Below are 17,853 nucleotides of genomic sequence, written 5' to 3' on the forward strand. Positions count from 1 at the left end.
GGGATGAAACGTAATTCCTTGTAATTGGCGTGAGGGTTAAGGTCGTACGTGGCGGCCTTGAACGATCGGCGTCGATCGGACGGCGCGCCGGCGGCGGCGGCGGCGGCGGCGGCAGCGGCGGCGTGCCGCGAGAGCCGATCGCGCTCGCGCTCGCCAAAACCTGCGATGTGTGTACACGAGAGTGTCGCAAGTGGCTGGCTGCTGCGATTCTCGGTCACGAGTGCACGCCTGCCGCTCGCCTCCGACAGTGCGCTCTCGTCGCCGTCGCCGTCTCTATCTCCGTCTCCGTCTCCGTCTTTGACTCCGAGTCCAATTTTGCGAAGCGCCTCTCGGACGATCTTGGGCGTCGCGACGTCGGCGACGCGATCGCCTCGCGTTTCTCTCCGCTCGCACGGAGACGTGATCTATTTTTTCTTTTCTCTCTCTCTCTCTCTCTCTCTCTCTCTCTCTGTCTCTCTCTCTCTGTCTCTCTCTGCCGCTGGCACTACGGCGGACGAATTCTCGCCCGGAGGGACTCTCTCCCGCGCGCGGTCGCGCGAGAGAAAACGGTTGTCGTCGAAGATTTCTCAAACGAAAACCGGACGACGAGGAGGTGACGTTCCTCCTTCGCGGCGCGTCGCGAGATAGTGCAATCCCGAGTGCTGCGCCTCTTTGTCCGTCGCGACTAGATCAGCTCACGAGAATATTCCGCGCCACTGGACATCCGCGTGGAAATATTTATATCCTCGCGCGGGGGTGCCGCGAATTCTCCCGAGTTCCACGAGCCTCCGAGGAAACGCCTGTTTTCGCGACCGCGACCAAACGGTTCAGCCGAGATTTTATGTATAGGAGATAAAGTTGTTTATCTATTGCAATATTTGTACGTGTTTCTTGTTCATCATCGAAGAAGATACGAATTGTAAGCATCGAATGACGTTGAGAAAAAAATAAATTTTAAAGGGCCCATATAACTATATATGAAGCTTACGTCATTATTATAAATATATTGCATCGATTGTGATCTTGAAAAATTTATTTAGCAAAATCGCAATACAGAAAATCTAGAGGACACATTTAATATAAAAGAAATATGATTCCTGAAAAATGTGACGATACGTTATCGCTAACTGTAAGTTACGTCACGTCAGACTTCTTTTAAAGATCGGTACTCGGAAATATTGAGTTACAAAACATCGCGTGACGGCCAGCGACAGAAAGATAATATTTACTCTCTCGTCACTTTCGATTGTCGACTAAAATACTCGCAAGTGCGAAGCGCCGGATCCAATATAGAGACCGCGGCCGCTTTTCCTAATCTTGGATAAGGGGAAGGCTTACCTCTCGCCCAGACACTTCGTTCCGCTGATTTATTTTTATACGCGCGTCCGTCTTTTCACGCGCAAAACTGCTAGCAAGAAAATCTATCGCTGTTGCGTGTAATAGATTTCACGTGTAATACGTGTACTTTTCATCGATCGCTGAAATAATTTATCCCGTTGGTAACCGAATCCGGAATCCTTTTTTTACGATACCGTCACGAATATCTTAGGTCGGAATTAAAGAATTAAAGCTCGAAAGTCAACGTCGTTTACGGAGTATGCGGTCCAATCTAATCTGCCTTATCTTCTTTCGTTTTTAGAGATACAAAACACTTTCCGCGTGATATCAGGCTGGTGTATACTCTCGGGAAAGTCCGTTTGACACCTTAAACTTGAATCCAAAATTTCCGCCACGTTCCCTCGAAATTACTCCGCGGAATATTCTCAGGCATGCATTCGGGGATGCACTCTCAGGTGCCGGCGGGAAGAAAGCGGATATTCCCGATAGTACGTGAAGTGGATCGGCTGTTCGACGGCTGTGTGATCGAGATTCTCTTCGTCCCGTGAGAAGAGAGGATCGCGAATGCGAGAATCATGTTGTACCGCGACGCTGCGAGAATCATGTTATACCGCGACGCTGCGAGACCGTTTTTCCTGCGGCTGGCTGCCGCGTTGTGCCGATAGTGAATTTTCTTCCTGGGCGATCATTGTTTCCGGAAATCGCACGCTGGTATGCAGAGTAAAATGCAAACGTTCAGCGGACTCGCCTTTGGAAACGTATTCAAGAAAAAGGCAGGTTTCTCGAACAGTGTTGCTTTCAACAAATACGCAACATTCTCCTATCAAATATTCGATAGATTTAAAGGGGCGTTTTTATACGAATCTATCGATATATATATATTTGATTGCAGAATGAAAAAAAAAAAGCTGAAGGCTGAATTTAGAAAAAAACTTTAACTTTGCTTGAAAAACTTGATATTTTCTATTTTCGGATATTATCTTCGTTATTCGCGATATTTGTTATCATATTATTAGTTAAACTATATCGATTGATAGTGCGGACAGAGTATATATTGTGTTATCTTTTGATGTGATACACAGTTTACGGGGACATTTTTATATCGTGCAAAATGTTGATTTTGTTATATAGCCTATTTTGTTTTCCTCCACGAGTAAGTAATTCATATATGATAATTTCAACAATATTTTATTATTTTTCTCCTTACGATTAAACATATGTTAATTCAAGTAATATTTTATTATATTATTTGGCAAATATTCGACAAGTAAACGCAATATTTGAAAGTGCCATTTTTCATTTGCGATTTTACGAATAGTTGCACAAACTTTTTAGCTTATTATCGAGTACAAAAATATCTTCAATTTTTATTCAGTAAGATATTTCCTTTATTTTGTATTTCGATTTAATGTACGATGATTGAAAAGCAAGCTCTTTCCGGATTTATCAGCGTATATTTATCAGACGTGACCGATATGATAACTAAAGATAGAACAACTTTTTAGCACACGGTAGTTTCGATCGCGCGGAATAAGACATTTAGAGATAAGTATGTACAATCGGCATCGAATACGCATTAATTTCGTAGCGATATAGAATATCATTGTAAATGACATATAAAAATATCTCATAATACATTTGTCATATCTCATAATACAACATGATTCAAGTCATAAAGTATCAAAGATTATTGTATTGCAATATCAGTAAGACTTTCAGAGCAAAGATCAATGACTTCTTCATATTAATCTTTGTTTACAGATCGACAAATTTAATTAAAAAATTATATTTGTGGATTTATAAAACTCATGATTAAATGTTAAATAATCTTCTTTTTAGGTATTGTTATTTTATATGTATATGTTATACATTTTAATCGTTTTATTATCTATTATTAGGAAATGAATTTAATATATTGCAAGAGAAGTTAAGAAGTTAACACGTTTTTAATTACATGAATTATAGTTTCATGTCATAAATATCGTATTGAGTTTAATATATATTTTATTTAATACGTTTTTAAATTAATACGTTTAAAAAGAAATGAAACGATAAATTAACGAGGCAAAAAGTAGAAGTCAATAAATTAGAACACGATTCTTTTCGTTAAAAACAGGACAACTCTATATCAAACAATATCCCACACATAATCATTCTCTTTTATCATTACTGTTGCATTCATTCAGAAATGCCATTAGGAAGATGAAAGAAGTGAAATGCATCGTCCCTCGGTCCCTCGAGCGGAAAATTCTTGTTAGAACAAGAACTGTAATAGTTTGTAATCTTTGACCGTGAACTTCAACACCAATCGACCTTTCTTCACGTAAAAGCTCTCGTTATATTCGTCATTATTCGTTTGTATAAAGCCAATCAGTCGACAGAAATTAATGTACTCCAAAGTGTAATACACGCTGTAAAAATAGGACGGTTTATCAATACATTATATTATTAAAGATAAATGTTATCTAAAATTATTTTATATTATAAATGTGACTCTACATTTCTAATTTGCAATCTATTGTAAAAAAATAATATTTTTATGTGTCAATAATTTTGAACTTACTTTTTCGGATAAGGCTTTTTCATTTCAAGCGGTAAAGCATTTGAGTTTGTTAAATCGTTTTGTCGCGAAACAACTACGCGAAACAACTTCCGCTTTATCACACGTTTACGCCGCGTTTTACGGACCTTTTAAGCTCTCCTTGAACGATAGTAAATACTGAGTTTCACTGGTAGGCGATCGTGTAGGATCGTCAACTTTGTTTATCGAGCGTACGTGATCGCACGCGCATATTCTTCTGAAGATACAGCGATCAGCAACGTGAAAACGCAAACCGACGACGAGTGACGGCGACTTACACGTAATAGTTCATTAGATCGTGTTTTACATCTATTTTTATCCGCAATCTGCGGACACACATTCCGTTTTACTATTTCTACATTTCTTTATAATGCATCTAGTTTGCGTATATGTGTTACCTGTCATCGTACTGCGCAATTGCGTTATTGATTACGCAATGTTTTATCGTGCATTTAGCGTTAGATACTTTGAACGAACACGCTTTAAACTCTTTAAACTCAACGCTTTAAACTCTTACTGAAACGTATTTTGGATAAAAGATTAATTGTCGATCAATTTTTTAGATCAATTGTTCCTATCTCGATTCTTCGATATCTAAAACATTTTTCTATAATTCTCTAGTTCTTGATGTTGAACTTTGTGACTTTTTTTTATTATTTTTCTTTAAATTTACATTAGAAAAGTCACCATCTTTGTTATTAATAGAACCAATATAAAGTACCGTCGAAAAAGTCGATGATTGCTAATCAGATATTTCATATTGAGTACGAAAACTTCAAAAGCAGAACAATCGGGAAAGTAAAAGACGAAAACTAACTAGTTAGTCGGTTTGTAATAAAGCGAGCGAGGAATCTGATTGGTTTCATTACGGAATGCCAACGTAGTTCATTTGTTCGCCCGACTTAGCCGCAATCCAAGATAAGCCAAAGCATTTGTATTCACGACTTTCCTCGCTTATTCGAATAGCCTATCTTGTAACTGATCGAACATGATTAAAAGAATGTTTATATAGGTTTTTTTTTGCAAGATTCACGGCCGCGTTATCATAAACTGATGAATGATTATGCATACAGTATATTTATTTGAAATTTTTCTTAAGCAAAAATATAGTCAGCATTCTTTTATATTCTTATTTCTTAATATTAGATATTTAGTATATTATCAACTAAATATTTAATTAAAAAATTAATTATAGATTGTGAAGAAATTCTGAAAATTCCTCGTTTACAATTGATTATATTTGACAATATTACAATATACGAGAATTTTTGCGTCGATATCTTGTTGAGAAAAAATGAATTTTTTATTAACTAAAGAAACTATATTGATGTGAACGTGTATTGATATTTTGGATCTTCAATCTTGATAAAGAGATCACGTTTGTGTAACGTTTTTTGCACACCTTGTGCCATAGATCGTGGGAAGTCCATGTCGCTTCCTCACGTTCCATTTATGTAATGTTAATCCAATTAGCGAGCAAGTGATCGATCGTTTGCCTATAACGGAGTCAAATTAATGCGAAGATAAGTAACTGTGAATTAAGTACACTAATCACACCAACTCTTGTTCAAATTTAATTTACATTATGATTTTTTAATTTTGTTAAAAAATATATTGGACAATACTTATATATTAAAAGATCATTGTTATGCTTATAAAGATTGTTACAAAAACGAATTTATAAAGATTATAAAAAATGCAATAAATTAATATTTCAAAATACAATTAATTTAAAAAAAAACTTCTGTGTTTATAATCGGAATAAAAGTTTCTCTTTAATTTTTCTAAATCTAAAATTATAATGAAACTATTATAAAGTTAATTTATTTTTTAATCTATAAATCTTGTATTTATTTTTACTATCTTTTCTTCGTTTCTTATAGGCAAATAAGGTGACCGGAGGACCTCCTGTGGGCAATGCACCGCCTCCACCTACGCTTATCAACAAAATCAAGTATCAACCCGGTGGTCCCGTAATCAAAAAAGATAAACGGCAAAGCAGCTCGAGGTTCAACATATCGAAAAATCGGGAACTGCAAAAATTGCCACTGTTATCCGGTGAGTTCATTCGAATAAATATCATAAAATATATAATTCTAAACCCAATAATTGTCCTTAAAATATGTATTAAGATGTATGTCCTTCATTATTTTTTTATTTTTGAAATAGATTTTTAAAGTTAATATAAGTTTACATATGTAGTCACTTACGTACATAGTTCATCTTATTTATATATAGAATATATAATTTATATATAACATAATTATTTTATGTTTTGTATAGACTATTTTCGAAAAAAGAGTAGTGATTTAGAATTCTTATATATTATTTTGCAAATAATATTCTTTTTAATATTGTTTTATAATACAATTTTTTATATAAATATTTCTTGTTAAGTTTAGGATTGATTGACATTAAGTTATCACTAAGCTCTTAAAAAATACTTATAATTTTGAGCTCAATCATTTTAATGATAACTTAATGATAACTTAAAAATCACTACTCTAAATCACTACTCTTCTTCGAAAATAGTCTATATATATAATTAAATTCCAATATAATTTCAATTACAATAATTTAAATCTTGTATAAACGCAACAAAATATATAAAAGACATAGTTTTCCTAATGTGGATAGAAAACCAAAGCTCTTTTTGCAATTGGAAAATAAATAAAAAAGTAAAATTAGATCCCACTTGATTACCATTCCTATTAGATCAAACAAAATGATATCAGTCTTTTTACATTTTTTACATTTGCGTCATAGGTCATTGATAATGTAGACGGTAATAAAAATGAAAAGGAATGCACGTCATATCGTGGTACATATGTATGTATGTTTACATACGACACATCATACTCACTTTGCGATCATTAAATAGCTCGCGATCTGAAATCAGCTTGATCAACAAGTAAAGAACTCATTATGCAGAAAACTGGTTCGCAGAGACAGTTACTATAATTGGACAATTGGATCGGGGCAAAGATCGGAAAAGCGACATATATCGTGCGCAGACATATATCGTAAGAAAACAAACAACGGAAAGATGAATAAAACGCGAGAGAGAGGAGTGAGTGAAGAGGAAGAGGAGAGGAGAGGAGAGGAGAGGAGAGGAGGGCGGCGACAAATTGGTTCGCCTGCCCTTTCCCAATGTAATGCCGGTCAATCGAGACCTACCTTCTACGTACGTCAGAGTCTATCGATTGCGTGTACGAGGGTCGCGCAGGCGCCTCGGATTCATGATTCCCCGTTTTCCCAACGTAAACAGTCGGGTTTCGCCCCCTCCCTCTTCCACCCCCACCTTCGGTTTCGGCCATCCCTTTCTGATCCTTCTCTTCCAACCGTTCCGAGACCAGCGCCCGAACACCCGCGCGGCACCCTCGCGGCACCCTCGCGAGAGCTCCACCTGGCCGCGGCTCCACCTGCACAGAATCTCGGCAAGGGGGGGAGTGTATCGACCCCGTGACCGATCGAGAGATGACCCGCGAGATCCCGGCGAGGACCCTCAAGTTCGTTGAACCCGGTGCCACTTAGGCGAATCTCACCCGCCAGCCTGCCCCCCCCCCCCTCTTCTCGTCATCTCCCGCCCCTCGCGAACGCGGTCACCGGGTTCCGGGGACCCGCGAGAACGCGCCGCTAGTGCTCGCCGGTATTTCACGAGGGTGGCTTCGTAGCGTGAACACCCCGAGAAGCGAGAGGCCGAGAAGAGCCTTGCCTTTTCCCGGCCGATCGATTGACACGTACGAAGCAACAGATTGTTGCGAGCATTAAACAACGACGGGAATTAACGGCTTCCAGTGGTGTCAGTGGGGTTGTTATCGCAAATCTATGAGAAAATCCGGTTAAGGGCGGCGCGACTGGCTCTTGAAACTCGCAAGATTTTGAGGTCGCCGATTGAGATAAAGTGAATTGTGATTTTGATGTTATGGGAGATGTCGGAAATATTTAATAGAAATAATTGTTTGACACTTGGATAATTTATAATCGATTTAAAGAGAATAGATATTGAACGAAAGAAGAAAAAATTTTTAAATTAATTAATAAGTTGAAAAACATTTTGATGAATGTTGAATTCTTTTAGTTAAAAAGTTTTTAATAGAAAATTTATGAATCTTACTGTTTAAAAGTTTTTCGATTAAGAAAATGAAGTTAGTGAATTTTAAAGAAATTCCCGAAGATTGGTGAGTTAATTTAAAAAAAATGGCTTGATATACAGATTGGGTAAAAAAATGATATAAGAGCTTTTAAAATTTATTTTTAATTAAATCTTAATATCCAATTCAATGTAGTATATTCAAAAGCACTGAGGATATGTAGAATTATGGTGGAATTGTATTAAAATCTTAATATAGAATGAAAATTCGTTAAGTTCTTGTGTTATCGTAGAAAATTGATTTTATTAATGCATTTTATGAAAAATAATATTGAAAATTTAATGGAATTATTAATAACAGTTGAATGATTTAACGATTTACCTTTATAGGTTATTGAGCGCTTGGTTGACCTTATTATTTAATAATGATTACTTAATATATTTACCACAATATAGATGATATATAGGTGAAATATATTTACACACGTGGGAAGAAAGTTAATTGAATTTATTAATTTATGTTTTCCAACATGAATAAAAATCCACATATAATACAGCGCGTATTAATTTATATGTTTAAAAAATTTTTGTATGCAATAATTTAATATTTGTTTTCCGCAAAAATATTCCCGCAACTGTGCCGTACTAACAGACGATTCATGTTGCTTTGCATCAAAGTACAGTTACGTTTCTGCATGGTTTGGCAAAACGCGTAAAACCATGCGTTTCCTTCGCGCGAGCTATGCGGAAAATAACGTGGGAAGCCGGTAAAAGTGACTTGTCGAAGGCCGACAATCGCCGTGACTTAATAAAGTTATACGTCGCATTTCGCTGAGTAAATTGGCAGATGATTGCGAGTTATGTAATAAAAACATTCTCCGGAAATTGGTTTCCGTCCGAGTGAGTTAAATTCGCAAACCCGGGAACGGATATAAATTAGCAAAGTTGAGAAAGTGAGCTCAAAGTTACCTAATTAAAAACACAAAAGGGCTCTCTGATAGAGAGTTGGTTATATGGAATAATATTTTTCGATTATGGAAAAATATTTTTCAATTTATTAGTTTCCTTTTTATTATATTTTTCGAAAATATAATTTATGCAATATAAAGAATAATTAAAAATAAATTTAAAAAATTAAGAAATCGTTTAAATAAAAAAAAAATCTAGTCACTTGGATTGTAGAATGCATAATCAGATTCAGAATCAGATTAATATTTACAATTATATATTTATTTTTATTTTAATCATGCATATTAATTTCTGTGGAAAATTTTCCAATGCAATTATTAATGTTGCACACAACTGTTGTTTTCAAAATATAAAACGTCTATTATCTTAAATGGTCAGAAAATAAAATATTAGTATAATTAATTTTTAACGATTAAATGGCTATCTTTTAGAATAAAAAAAATTTATTGATTACATTTATTAAAATATTTTGTGAATGTGAAGAAATGGAAACTATAAAAATAATTTAAGCTTTTCTTATGCTTATTCTATTTCCTGACTTCTAAGTTGTTAATCTATATCTTTTTTAACATAATTGCTTCAGTGAAGCTACTTTCTTTATTTCATACTGTCCGAGATTTCTTTCTGAAGTAACGAATGCCAAGAGAATGTAACTCGAGATGTTGTTTTTTAATCTTAAATCAGAACGTTTATGTTTTGCCGGCGTTTCTACAAGTTTCTGGAATTCAGATTATTGAAATTAAGAGAAATTATCATCATATACAACGTATTTAAATATGTTTGTGTAAACTGACATACATATCAATATACTTTGCAAGGAACATTTATTTTCATGTCTCAGATGAAGAACAAACTTCGGGTATTCAAATGTTTGATTAAACGATGCTTGAATAATAGAATTATTCATTGCAATAATATTTAAATAAATTATCTATAATATTATATAGTTTTACTGAATAAAGTTTTTTAAGTTAATGCTGTGTTAAATATGTATAATGCTTTTGCTGTTAAAGAGCAAAAGCGTAAAAATAAGGAATATTATTGATCACAATTTTGTTATCAAGAAGAGGCCGGTCTTGCCAACTGTATGAATTCAAAGTGTTTACAAAGAAGATACTAAGACGATACGTGAATAGCAAAATGTATACTGCTTAAGTCGACGCAATCAAAGAAATTTGCCTGTGAATAAGATGCGAATGTAAAGTCAGCCTTGAACATAATATCGCGCAATGGTTCACGTGGGTGGAATTGGCCCATCTCTGGGCGGCGCTCTGCCGAAAAGTCCCAGCTTTCATCAGGGTCTTGCTCTGGCGACGGTCTTGCCCCAGGATTCAAGCAAGGCTTATCCGGTTACGTTTGCGCTGCACTATCAACCTTTGCAACCTCTTCTAATCGGTAAAGCTTTCTATCGCTTAAATCAGTTTCTGCAAATCATTTTTACACTCAAATTTTCACTATTACGTACTATGACTTTATTTATGTAAAATAATCCTATCTATATTCTTTTTTAATAATGATGTCAGATTATTGTTATAAATTAAGGATTAATTTAACAGTTTATTTATCTTTTTTTTTTTTTTTTTTTTTTTTGTTAAATTTGTGTATTTATAAAAAGATGTGTTCGAGGATGACGTCCGTGAAATAGTCGGCTCGTCGTGAATTCGTCAATCGATTTCGTTATTTCTATTATTATTATAGAGATTGCCAGGAATAGCAAACGATAAATAATGCTACTCCGGTCGGCTGTATGGTATTTTGAAGGTCATTATCGATCTTCCTGCAGAGTTCACTCGATTAATCGAAAAACAGCGCTTTTAAGATTTTAGATCAAAAGCCTGTTATTGTGCATTAGCATGCTATTGTGACTTGCATAAATATTAACTAAAGGCAATCCTGTAATAGTATGCTTTTTATGCTCAACTAATAAGAAACGGAGATTTATTAACATCTGGAATAACTATCTCTATGTAAATCAGTTGGTTCAAAGAAACGAATATAAAATATCGATTATGATGATCGCGTGTTCCGCTTTTATCGGCGGCATATTACATTGCGGATACTCTCATTGTTATCAGGCATAATTTATCAAATTGATTTGGCCTTTATCGAAGATTACAAAATTATTTCAAAGTCAGGAATGTTAACACGCTCGGCATATTTGCATATTTTTATAATAACTATAAAAAATCAGATATGTATTATATATCAATATATAAGAAATTTGTAATCGATAATATCTTGACGCTGATTTATGATACATAATTACAAACATTATTTAAAAAAATTTAACTTCGTTCAAGAATCATTTCTCACCTGTGTCAAGAAAGCCATTTAAACAAGTGGGAAAAGTATTTGTAACAAATTAATTCTAACGAGAAAAAGAAACGAGTAGTGTAAAAAAGAGAGAAATTGGAATGTTCCTAGATCGGTATTGGCGCATATCGATATGTAGAATATTATTAATATGATTAATAGGTGCAATACTATTATCGCTTCTCAAGATATAAGCTGCCGAGTGCGGCGATTAATCACCGGCTATCTGATTCCAGAAACACAACAGGGAAACGAACGGGAGGAACTTTTTATACAGAAGCTACGGCAATGCTGCGTCCTCTTCGACTTCGAATCCGATCCCTTGTCAGATTTGAAATGGAAGGAGGTAAAGCGCACTGCCCTCCACGAGATGGTCGAGTATGTAACCAAAAACAAAAATGTTATTACCGAAGCGATATATCCCGAAGCGGTGAACATGGTAAGAACAGCATTCTAATACTCCGTAAGAACACTTTTAAATTAAATAAAAAATAAAAGCTTATTGCAAATTAAAAAGACTATGTTAAAGCTAAAAAATTAGTTTTTTTTTTTTTTTTTTTTTTATAAAAATGAAGATTTTAAATTTTAATGAAAAATATAGCTAGAGATATGAAAATTAAAAAAATTTGCAGAAATATAATAAAACTGATAATATAAAAATATAGGAAATATTCTTAACATTTACATCGTTTTTACATTTTCAAAGAAAACTACAGATATCTGTAGAAATATGACCTAAGTAAAATGGTGCCTTGAGAGAATAAAGTTGAAAGATTTTACCGAGATGAAGGAAATCCTTGCAGTTCGCTGTGAATTTATTCCGGACGCTACCCCCGTCATCAAATCCTAATGGCGCGGAGTTTGATCCGGAAGAGGATGAGCCAACCTTGGAGGCTGCTTGGCCGCACTTACAACTCGTCTACGAATTCTTTTTGCGGCTGTTGGAATCGCAGGACTTCCAGCCGACCATAGCAAGACGTTACATAGATCAAAAATTCGTGCTTCAACTCTTGGAACTGTTCGACTCCGAAGACCCGAGAGAGAGGGATTTCCTTAAGACGACCCTCCATAGGATTTATGGAAAATTCCTGGGACTTAGGGCATACATTAGGAAACAGATCAATAATGTTTTCTATCGATTTATTTATGAGACAGAACATCATAACGGCATCGCAGAACTACTTGAAATTTTAGGAAGGTAATAATATAAATTAAATAAAAGTTTAATAACGTTAAGAGATAAGTGAAAAATATTCATCGGCATTTATTTTCTTTGCAGTATTATAAATGGCTTTGCTCTGCCGCTAAAGGAAGAGCACAAAGTGTTTTTGTTAAAAGTCTTGTTACCTTTGCATAAAGCTAAGTCATTATCTGTGTATCATCCACAACTAGCATACTGTGTCGTCCAATTTCTGGAAAAGGATCCGTCGCTGACGGAACCAGTAATCAGAAATCTATTGAAATTTTGGCCAAAAACACATTCCCCTAAAGAAGTTATGTTTTTGAACGAGCTTGAAGAAATTTTAGACGTCATTGAGCCAGCTGAATTCCAAAAAGTCATGGATCCATTGTTTAGGCAATTAGCCAAATGCGTGTCATCACCGCATTTCCAGGTAAGCGTACAACTTTGTTATTTTGTTTCGTGCAATGTCTAATCTGCTCATATGTTGTTTTGTAGGTGGCAGAAAGAGCTCTCTATTATTGGAATAATGAATACATAATGTCCTTGATATCGGATAATTATTCGGTTATTTTACCGATAATGTATCCAGCTTTTTACAGAAACTCTCGCAACCATTGGAATAAGACAATTCATGGTTTAATTTATAATGCTCTGAAACTTTTCATGGAAATGAATCAAAAAGTATTCGATGAGTGTACAACACAATACTATCAGGTATATTCGTAGACAATGATTTATACTTTCATTGCGTATATACTACATATAAATCTTTAAATTAATTAACTGGATGATTCAATGTTGAATGATAAACAACTATGTTTAAAACTTAGAATTAATGTGAATTAAAATTATAATTTTTTAAAGCTGCATGATTCTATGTTGTTTTAATCTTGCAAGAAAATCAAAATAAATATAGTAACTTTTATTTTTTACATTTATTTTGAAACTTTTGCAGGAACGTCAAAGAGAACGAAAACTTATGAAAGATCGAGACGAAGCATGGATGCGCGTAGAAGCACTTGCGATGAGGCACCCAAATTATAATATGGCAATTAAAGGCACAACGAATAATACATCCTATACGTCACCACAACATGTAGATAGCTCACCGCCTGACGAAGATGGTGATACAGATCAAACTCCACTTACCTTGGAGAAAATCGAAGCTAAAGCTAATGAGGTATAAATTGACATTAATCAATATTGAAATGTTTTTTTAATTGGATAATGACATTATTATTCTGTTGTTTTAAATCAGCATTTTATTATGCAGGCGAAGAAAATGACAAACGTGAACAAAGTGAAACCGCTTTTACGAAGGAAGAGCGATTTACCGCAAGATTCGTATACAATACGGGCATTGTCCGATCACAAACGCGCTGATGAATACCTTGTTACGCCGCCAGATCCCAATAATTGCTAGTCTCTACCACAACCTCTTCCCATGTATCCTCTATTTTGCTGTAGCAATATCGGAAATTAGCTTTCTTTCTGAGGATAAACGGCGATAAGAGCGCAAATAATTTGGCTAAAAGTCCCATTGTGCGAAATCAATATCACTGTCATTTTAATGTATATCACATCATATTTGCTTTTTTTTTTTTTTTTAATAGAAGAATCTTATCCCGCCGCTTTGTGCGATTCAAAGACATAATGTATAGGTACTCGTAGAAGCTTACAGAGAAAACTCGTTCTTCATAGAAACGCGTTGTATTTATTTCTTCATTATGAGGAATAAAATTGCAGTTAAAAGAAACTGTAACCACATCGTTATAAAGAACGCGCATGTAGTAAGCGAAAAAGGCCCTAAATACATTACTTGTAGAATCGCCATCACTTTGAGATGCTATCCTCTGCTATGTCTCAACAATAAGATAATATAATATAGATATAATATATATATATATATATATATATATATATATATATATATTATATAATGTACGTAAACGAGATTTAATTGTGGATACTACGGTTGTAATGGATTTGGTATATTCTACAAGAGATTTTATATACATGAGAGTTATGTGCGGAAATGTGATCGAATATATACACGTATGCTCTCGATGTTGTAACCCATACTATTGCGCTATGCGAGCTTGTTGTGTTAACATTCTTGCGAATGACGCGTTCCCATTTATGTGCAAATGATATATACATATATAAATATACGTATTTGCTTTAACACTACAGGCTCGTTGTAGTAAGAGAAGAAACAAATAAGTACAGACGAAGGAAAAGAACACACGCCAGTGCGTGTTATCTTAGGATATATATGATAGTGCTATTTTAAAAATAATAGATTGCTACGAGAAAATCTGGATACTTCTGAGTGTACTACTTTTATATCTGTTGTGCCTAGATGCCTGTGGAAAAAAAAAAAGGAAAAAAGAATATGCCTCCGTGCGGAGCCTATATACTACGATCAGCAAGATTAAGCAGCGAGTTTACATGTCGCTTTGCCAAATATAATCGATATTACAGAATTTCAGTAATGCTTGCATAACATATTGTGTTGTTAACTCATTGACCTTGAGATTAATTGATAAAAGATTATACTGTTGCGGCCCAGAGATAGAAGGGAGAAGAATAAAGGAAGAGAAGAGAAAGAAAGGTTAAAATACAATTTAGTCCTTGCGCTGCTGACAAGTTGTTACGTTAATAATTGTCAAGGATACCTTGTTGAACATAGATATGATAAGCACTTATATTAAATATTAGAAATTAAAACTATGGATAGATTTATTTACTTATTCCTATTCAAGAGGAATGGCCATTTCAACTGATCATTAATTAGTAGTATAAATATCATTATAATTATTAGTTATTGTATTATTTTTATATAGTAACGAATAACGTGTGACGAAAATAGGGTAATAGTATTAATATAGTAGCTGGTACATGCGGCAAAATGCCTTGAATCTGTTTAGTCTATCCGGAAATCTACGCTTTTCCTAAAAATTAGATCGATAATAAATCATGCATTTCTAGAAAAAAAAAAAAAAAAATTTATTATCACGTATCAGAGAGGGAAAAGACAAGAACTCTTACGTCATACGCCGCATGCAGCAACTTGAAAAGACATCGAATCAGATAGTCTCCGCTAATGTGAATGTGTATGTCTGCAAAAGCTGAAATCGAATCGTAGAGAACCGGAAAAGAAAGAAATAATCGTAACGATAATATTACTAATAATAATAATAATACTAATAATAATAATAATAATAATAATATGACGCCGTTATTAAGAGGATATAGTTGCCGGGTCGTTTCAATGTAATAAAGACATTAATCTTGCATGATATCGTGGGAGTTCTTTCGTACGTATTATATGTAAAGCACTATAGAAATATACTCACATTTGCGATCGTGCATCTTTTCAACAAGGATCCAAACAGCGATTGGAATCGGTATAATTTTGCCGAGTTTAAGTATCGATGCATGCGAAAAAATAGTCCCCATGCTTATTCATTAATGATGAAAACGCGATGATCAATGCCAGAGACCTTTTTATTTTTATAGCATCGAAGAATTGAACTCGCCGACAATTATACCGATCTCGATCCGGATTAATACAGAGATTTTCATGCGCATGCGAAAGTGAGCCCTCTTTTTCGTGCGTCTACAGTGTTGGACATAAAATTTACAGTCGAAATTATATCGATTGTAATCTTTGAATTCAAAATCGGATTCTAGATTATCTCAATTGAACATAACACGAAAACAGAAAATGCTTTCCATCTGTAACTCTCGTGATCGAGATCGCATTCGAGTCATCGATCGAAATCCACTGAGATATTCAACAAAAGGAGACCTCGTGCGCAGTTTGCATTTCATGTACCTGCATATATCGTGTAAATAATATAATTATTTTTTAACGGATTTTTCTCTTTTCAGTTCCAACGCTCGTATTATCATCGTGGAACTACGCATCCTTTCGAACATTATTTTGTTTTATTCTCTGAATACGCTTGGAATATTTTTTAAGCATGATAATTATCCGATAAAGTCGATAGAAATTTATTTTAGAAAAGAAATTTATTATTTCTGTTCTTATAATTTCTCTTATGTGTATGCAAATTTTATTTAATTTTTTCTGAGTCCGTAACAACTATATGTATGCGTGCAATCATTTTTGACAAATACGCGCAATTGATACATTGGAACTCTTTAAAAGCAAAATCTATAAACGGTTGCAGTATTGTATAATGTCCGTGCCGCAATCCGAATTCAGAGGAATGAAGTAAAGAGAAAGGAAGAGATATCAGTATCGCATAGACATAACATAATGATAAATAAAACTTCTACGGAGATAATTTCGCTGAGGGCATCTCGGTTCTAACAGGATTTCCTTTGTGATATTTAAATTAAATTATGTTAATTTAAACTATCATTATATCGAACATTACGGAGCGTATCGCGAGCCCACCAGAGAGAATTCTCTACGTTCTCTCTACGTGTGATTATGAATAGTTTCGTCCGTTCCATTTGAATATCGTTCGAGCGATCGATAATATTTCGTACACGTATACTTTCTGCAATTTGTTAAAAACATAGTTTTATAGTAAATAAAGAAGATTATGAAAAAAGTAGACTGACGCATTCTAACATTAGCAACCTGTAGAGTGGATAATTCTATGTATTCAACATGTGCGAATATTGAGTAAATGCAAAAAAAGGCAAATTATTGAAAAATTAGATTTTTTTTAAATTATCTAATAGACTATTTAAATGATAGACAAAAATTTACTACAAAGACGATATAGAATTCCATCATTCATATCATATCAATCAATGAATAATGATTTTGATTGCAAAAAATTAATGTACAGTAGCAATTTATAAGATTAAAAAGTTTCAATGATATAAAAATACAAGATAAATGTCTAATAGAAATCTGTAACTTAAATTTTGAACAACAAATTATTACATCTATTATTATAAAAAAGAGACGAAAGATATATAAAATTCATAAAATATATCAAGAGTAATTCACCAAATATAATTAAATACAAATCTCACCAAATGAAAAATCTTTTTTAATTGTTATAAGTATATTATATATAAACAATCACTACTCCAAACGCAAAATAACAATAACATTACAATTAATATTATAATTTTCTATTCAGCAATGTAATTAGATATATATTATATTACATTTATATCCAGTAAAAAATAATATTGATATATTACTGTTAATCACTTACTGAGCGTTCAAGCATTGAAAATTATTATTTAGATAAATACAAAGAAATTATTAAGATTTCTGAGATTTTCAAATCAATAAGAAACAAATACTAAATAAGAATCAATAGTCAGTTATTGGTGATGCAACGTGATATTTTCTTGTGAATTTTTACATCTTTTTCAGCCTTACGAATCATTTAATTTTCG

General features: G+C 33.9%; 1 protein-coding gene across 12 annotated transcripts in view; it reads left to right on the top strand.

Moving 5' to 3' along the window:
* Positions 1-17,048, top strand: part of LOC105425687 (serine/threonine-protein phosphatase 2A 56 kDa regulatory subunit gamma isoform) — a 24,377-nt gene extending 7,329 nt beyond the window's left edge. For 2 of the 12 annotated variants that reach the window (XM_011636555.3, XM_011636557.3), the window contains exons 3-9: positions 5,782-5,956; positions 11,510-11,712; positions 12,077-12,471; positions 12,553-12,886; positions 12,952-13,170; positions 13,412-13,636; positions 13,715-17,048. In XM_011636555.3, coding sequence (XP_011634857.1) covers positions 5,782-5,956; positions 11,510-11,712; positions 12,077-12,471; positions 12,553-12,886; positions 12,952-13,170; positions 13,412-13,636; positions 13,715-13,879 — 1,716 coding nt within the window. In that variant the 3' untranslated portion in view covers positions 13,880-17,048. Of the gene's footprint in view, positions 1-85; positions 899-1,618; positions 2,091-5,781; positions 5,957-6,992; positions 8,080-10,024; positions 10,356-11,509; positions 11,713-12,076; positions 12,472-12,552; positions 12,887-12,951; positions 13,171-13,411; positions 13,637-13,714 lie in introns of those variants that run through there. The other 10 variants (XM_011636552.3, XM_025217905.2, XM_011636553.3 and 7 more) reach the window with 10 other exon arrangements.
* The last annotated feature ends 805 nt before the right edge of the window (positions 17,049-17,853 follow it).

This window comes from Pogonomyrmex barbatus, unplaced genomic scaffold, assembly GCF_055798465.1.
Source record: "Pogonomyrmex barbatus isolate J1 unplaced genomic scaffold, ASM5579846v1 scaffold2, whole genome shotgun sequence".
In the NCBI taxonomy this organism is placed as follows: domain Eukaryota; kingdom Metazoa; phylum Arthropoda; class Insecta; order Hymenoptera; family Formicidae; genus Pogonomyrmex; species Pogonomyrmex barbatus.